Source organism: Asparagus officinalis, chromosome 4, assembly GCF_001876935.1.
Source record: "Asparagus officinalis chromosome 4, Aspof.V1, whole genome shotgun sequence".
Classification (NCBI taxonomy): Eukaryota; Viridiplantae; Streptophyta; class Magnoliopsida; order Asparagales; family Asparagaceae; genus Asparagus; species Asparagus officinalis.
In genome coordinates this window covers 4692347-4699035 of record NC_033797.1, presented here as the reverse complement: position 1 = coordinate 4699035, position 6689 = coordinate 4692347, and the positions used below count along the sequence as shown (strand labels likewise).

Genomic DNA, 6689 nt, shown 5'->3' with positions numbered 1-6689 from the left:
CCCTTAAATCAACTTTGAATAATTCCAAAAAGTATTAAAACCCTTAAACTAGTTTAGCGTTAATAAATAAAGCTGTGGACAAAAAGTTTATAGGGATTTTCGCGTATATAACCCATGTGTCAGTAGTATTACCAAATTCAACCTCTATATCTGGATACTCTTTTTAAATCTACCCCAATTATCTATGTTAATTGTTTCCTACGCTCCAATTCCAAATATGTAAAATTTGACATTTAGATGGTACAAGAGACTTTTGGTGGTAAGTTAGCAACGTTTAGATTTAGATGATAAATTTGAAAATGCAGTAGGTTAGAATGATGTACATATACAAAATACCTTAATAAATAAAGTCAAGAGAGAAGACGATAAAAAAATATTTACATTTTGACACCTTAAATTTTAATATCTCAACTTTAACATTTGCGAAGTTTTCATGTGTCACTAAGATACTTTAAAGTTTACACTATCTTTTAACATTGCTGCTCCAAAGCTATTTTTCGATACCTTGATAACCCTAATATTTACACATTTTTATCAGTAACACCCCAATCTATGGGGTATCAAAGCGTCAAAAATAAAACCTAAGAGTATCCGAGATAAGCAATGCGTAACTTTGAGAGTACCAAAGTGTCAGAAAAAAAAAAAAACTTTGGATATCAAAGTTTAAAAAGACATAACTTTTGGGGTATCAAAATGTCAAGAAATTATTTTAGGAATACTAAAGCTAAAATCAATGTAAACTTCGATGTACCAAAGTGCAAATAATCTAAAAATAATAATATAATAATATAGCATGTATCAAAGCCCAATCTCCACTCCTCTAGCAAAGAAAATAAAAAAGCTAGTAAAACCACTACAGAGAGAGAGAGAGGAGAGAGAGAGAGGGAGAGGACCATCATCCTCACAGAGAGAAGAGAAAGGGGAGGGGAGGGAGGAGAGAGAGAGAGCAAAATCAATCAAACCCTAGAATTAATGGGCATTTCGAAAACCTCAACGCTATTCCTCCTCCTCTTCTCTCTCCTCCTCAACCCAATCTCATCCGCCGACCTCTTCGCCCTCATCTACAAGGGCTGCGCATTGCTCAGTCAGCGAGCTCCAAGTTCTTCAAGACATCGTCTTCTTCAACTGGGCAGCAGATTTCTGGGCTGTTTCAGTGCAGGGGAGATCTCAGCAGCAGCGACTGCGCTGCCTGCGTTCAGCACCTCTTGCCCATGTGGTCGTCTTTGTGTGGTAGTTCCGTTGCCGCTAGGGTTCAGCTCACTGGCTGCTACGCTCTGTATCAGGTGATGAATTAATTATGAGAAATTGGTGAATTGTTTGTTTTGTTGGGGGATGTTTGGACATGGGTTGCTCCTTATTACCTAAATTTGTTAGTGGGTCATTGGTGGATTAAGCTTTTGTCGATGCTATGTTGTTTTTTTATTGTTACATGAAAGTGACCTTAATGGGTGCTTTTATTTGTAATTTATTTAATTTTTTACCCTTTTGATGATGTTTTGTGCGATGCTTTGTAGCCTGTATCGGGTGACGGAATTTTCAAAAAAAAAGGGTGAAATATTGGGTTGCTTTTATCCCAACATTTTTGGTGGGTCACTGGCAGATTAGGCGTTTGTTGATGCTACATTGTTTGTTTTTATTGATATATTGAAAGTGACCTTGATGTGTTGTTTTATTTGTTTGATGGTGTAAAATTTTAAGATGTTTTCCCTTAATTTTTGCCTTTTTTTAATTATTGATTTTGGTGCTATACTTAGTATTAGGTGTGAAGTTTTTTTTTTTGGAAAATTCCCTTTTTTTTCTTAGGGGGCGCAGTTTTATTGTTATTGTTATAATTTATTTTGCACAATTGATAGTGGACTGTCGGTTAGTTTTCTAATGAGTTCGTAGAGATTATTACATTCTGTTTTTGCTACTTTGATTTTGTTTACATGTCTGCAAACGACCTGAATATTCATATGTTTTTCTTTAAATTTCTAAATTTTCATAAATAATGTACTGGTTTTCCCCTTTTTCTCCGCAACACCATTTCTAGTGTTCCAAATTTGCAAGTGGCGGAAGAAGGGTAATACCAAATTTTCTTGACTTCTTACATTTCCAAGCCTTTTCACCCAATTATTCTTGTGCTTCTCCAGGTCTCCGGATTCCCTCAGGTCTCAGGCACTCAAATGCTATTCAAAACTTGTGGTTCACGCAGTGCCGGCAGTGGATTCGAACAGAAGAGAGATACAGCGTTTGCCAGCCTCCAGAGCGGAATGACGACCGCAAACGGATTCTATGCAACGAGCTACCAGTCGGTGTACACAATGGCACAATGCGAAGGGGACTTGTCATCATCGGATTGTGGTGAGTGCGTGTCTCAGGCTGTGCAGAAGTCGGAGGTGGAGTGCGGGGGAGTGAGCTCCGGCCAAGTCTACCTTGACAAGTGCTACATTAGCTATAACTATTATCCCGATGGAGTTCCTCATGGTGGTATTGGTGGCGGAGATGGAGGAATAGGAGGTGAGTTTTTGGTATTTTTGCCTTTTAGCATTTGGGTAATCTTTATTTTAGAGTTGATTTCGATGCACTTTATAAGTTCATCTGCATTTTCTCCCCTACATTTTTTCATGTTTATTATGATGCATAGAGATGGAGTTAGGCATTCGTTTGGTTTGTTTTTGTGAAATTGATGCATTACGTGGTATTTAGCTGTATAGGGATAGTTGTGATCATTGCCTGATTGATTAATTTCAGCATTTGAGTATTCTATAGGACATTGATCCGTTTATAGAATGAATTTATCTGTTTTTCCTACATTTTTTATTTTCATTATGATGCATAGAGAGGAATTAGGTATTGCTACTTGATCAAATCTCATCTGGGTTCTGTTTGTTTTTGTGAAATTTTGATGCATTAGGTGGTATTTTGCTGCACAGGGTAGTTGCTCGCATCATTACCATTTTGACATTTTCAACATTTGGCTATTCATTATTTTGATTTATTAAAGATGCATTACATGAAAGTGAATCTATCTGTCATTTGCTACAATTTTTTTATGTTTAATGAGATGCGCAGAGAAGAATAAGCTTTGATACTCGGTCAAATCTCATCTGGTTTTGTTAAATTTCGATGCATTAGTTGGTATTGAGCTGTTTAAGTTATGGGTATTTGAGCAAATACTGATTCATTTTATGAATGAGTTTATATATCTTTTCCACATTTTTATGCTTATTATGATGCATGGAGATGAAGAGTTAGCATTGCTAGTTGATCAAATCTTGTCAGGGTTTTGTTTGTTTTGGTCAAATTGTGATGCATTAGGTGGTATTGAGTTGTAACAGTGGCTGTTTGCATCACTGCCTCTTTGATCAGTTCTGAGTTAATATTGATGCATTTTTTGAGAATGAGTTTATCTGTATTTTCAACATATTTTTACGAATATGATGCATAGATAGGAATTAATCATGTCTACCTGAACAATTTCATCAGCTATTGTTTGTTTTTTGTTAATTTCATCTGGATTTTGTTTCTATTTATTATTATTTTCCCCATTTTTAGGCTTCTTTTGATGTTTTATATTGTTATAGTGCATTGGGAAGCCTTAGTCCTTTTATTTATGTGCATTTTGTAGTGCACTAGCCATTACATTGAATCAATTTCTCTTTTTGTTCTTTCATCTCTTGCTAGCTTTCAGTTACTTATGCAATGGAAGGAATCATGTCTTAAATTTTCCTTTCCCTCAAGTGTCTATGAAGAGTTCCAACACACAAAATTACCTCTTTTTTTTATACTAATTTGGTAAATTTGGTGTGGACTTGTGCCCTATGCCTTTGCATAAAGAAAAAAAACGTCAAGTGTTCTTTTCTTTCTTTAAATGTTTAATTGTGGCGCTTCAAGCGAATGTTGGTCCTCCAGCCATCACATTCCTCTTATAAACTTGTGATATATTTTCTAGGACATTAAATTTGATACATTACATATAATATACTGATTCCTGCATTAATTTGAGTTCATTCTTCTCTGCTGATTTGTCATTAACAGGAGCACAAACAGGGAAAACAGTAGCAATTGTTGTCGGAGGAGCAGCAGGGGTAGGATTTCTGGTCATCTGCCTTCTATTTGCTAGGAATCTCATGAAGAAGAAAGATGGTGAGTGAGTCCTCGGTTCGTAAAAAATTGAGCGCTTTGTTTTCGCATGTCATTGTTATTGAAACATAGGATTCTATTTTATTTGTGATGCAGATTATTGAGGGTTGGTGATGAAGATACCTGGGAGTAAGCTAGTGAAATTTGAGGGCATCGAATGCTTTCTCTTCTTCTTCTTCTTTTGGTCGGCGGATGGAATACAGAGGGTTTTCTTGGCTTTTCCTTCAGCCATGTGAGGTTGTCATTTTCATCCACCAAGAGGGGTTTTTTTAAAAAAAAAATCAAGAAGAAGAAAATAATTGGCTTCCTCTGTTCTGGCCCCTCACTGTAGAGAGACGATGCTCTTTGATTGAATGTATATCAAGAGTACAGAGATTTACTGGATTCTTTTGATTAGTCAAAGAAATACATGTTGGTTTAGGCTAACCACGTGCTTTTGTGATTTTGGGTCACTTTTGATTAGAGGCTCTCCGACATTTTTCTTACCTTTTTACTGTGTTGATGCCGATCCACCAATTTGTTATGTAAAATTACTTCACCTAGGTTTTGGAATCTTTTGCTGGCTTGTATGAGAGCAAGTGGGCTCAGTGAGGAAAGGAAAATGATAGGGGCACATCCTTAACCACAATCTCAACCACATCTCCTCTCTCATTTGCTACAGCTTACTGAGTCTCACATGTGATTTTAAATTTTTAAAATCTCATGTGGGACTCGGTGCGCTGTAACAAATGAGAGAGAGTATGTGGTTGAGGCTGTGATTTATTCTATGTACAAGTTAATCTCCCATCAGCTTCGGTCTTGTCATCAAGGAGTTAATTGTATATTAGAAAGATAATCTTTGGATTAATTAATGCACGGATTAACAAGATACTAAGTCAACAGTTGATATATTTTCGGTGCGTCGTGATGACCATTTGATTAATAACGACTCGATTAGAGTTAGGATCCTAAAGCTGCAGAACTCAGAGCCGTGCTGGCCAAAAGAAACTCCATTTGAGGGCTGTCGCAGCTGTCGCGCGCCTTTGCGGAAGCCTTGCACGAACTCACAACGAACCTGTGATCACGAGTAGAAGAACCGTGAAGTTAATGTCGAAGACTCCATATTGCGAGCGCAGTTGGGAGCTGATGGTCGCGATGGTATGTACGAGGCCGGATTTGTCAGCAGGCAGTGAGCATGGTGTCGAGATACATGCAGATCCAGGAGTGGTCATTGGGTATGCCGTGAGATGGATTTTGAGGTGACATTCTAGGTTAACGCTCAATGTTGGTTGGTTTATGAGCGGAGACACTACAGTGGCAGTTTATCATTGGCCTATGTTGATTCGGATTATGGCCGGGGATTCGGAATAAGCGGCCGATCTACAACGGGGTATGTGTTCACCTTGACAGGTGCGCCGTGTGGTTGGAGATGCACCTTATAACAGTCGACGGTGGTTTGTCTACGACGGAGCAATGGCAGTTACAGGAGGCTGTGAAGGAGCAGTTGGTTCGAGGACTGTCTTGGAAGAACTTGGTATATCGCAGCGTCCGTCCTATTCACTTGTGATAGGCATGAGTGCTAATATACATTCTCGGCGAAGATACAGGTTAATTTCACCATGCAGAGGAGAGCCCACATATGATCGTACGTATCACTTACGTTCGAACAATGGTTCTTGAATGCGATGTGAGAGATTTATAGAGCATACGAAGGATAATCGGCGAATGCTCACAAGGAAGGATGGTTCAAGCAACCAATCTCTAGATCCAATTGCAGAACACCTGTTGAACTATTAATTGTAGATTGTTGAGCGACCGTTGACGGCCATTTGCGAGAACTGACAGGGCGCTTGATCCCACATGGGAGAGGGTGGTACTCGGTAGGGCGAACCATGGGGTGCAGCCGTATTTGGAGAAACGACACATTGATGCTCTTGTTTGGGTCGCTCATTTGTTGAAAATCGCGTCGTTCGAGGCTGGAGAATGTGTGGAGAAATCACAGGAAAAGATCAGACAAACCAGAAAACGTCATAAAGTCGACTCATGCACTGTGCAGAGGTAATTAACGATATGGCAGTCGAATTGTGATTTTACCTCTGTCAGGTCGACTTAGCAATAACTGTTAGTCGACTTAGGCAAGTCGACTAAAGTCCTGTTAATCGACTTTGAAGTGTTTCTCGCAGTTGTTTGATTTTCTCTCTGTCAAGTCGAGCTTGTGAGCTCTGTTAAAGTCCGACTACGACGGGGTTTTTTGATACGCAGGTTTTCCTATTTGCAGTCTGATATGGGGTTTTGTTTTGATTAAATAGGGGAAACGATTTGTGAGGGTTTTTTTTATCAGAGATGATGAATGCTTTTGAGGCATTGTGAGAGGGAGACTATTGTGAGCAAGGCTGAGATCTTTTGGTTGAGGTTAGTTTGAGAGAATTTGTGTGATTGTAACCCTTTGAGCTCTCCTTGATTTAGTGAAATCTCCCCCATCCTCTCCCGTGGACGTAGGCAATTGCCGAACCACGTATATCTCTGTGTTTTGGATTGATTTGGCTTTATTGTTGGATTTGTGCAAGAGTTTGTCTTTCTCTACA

The 6689-nt window shown here is 38.7% G+C and overlaps 1 protein-coding gene across 1 annotated transcript; it reads left to right on the top strand.

Moving 5' to 3' along the window:
- LOC109836420 (cysteine-rich repeat secretory protein 11-like) lies at positions 878-4136 on the top strand. Its single transcript, XM_020404313.1, is given in 4 exon segments — positions 878-1075; positions 1078-1283; positions 2133-2499; positions 4021-4136. Coding segments are annotated over 4 exon segments (792 nt in total). The 5' UTR covers positions 878-972.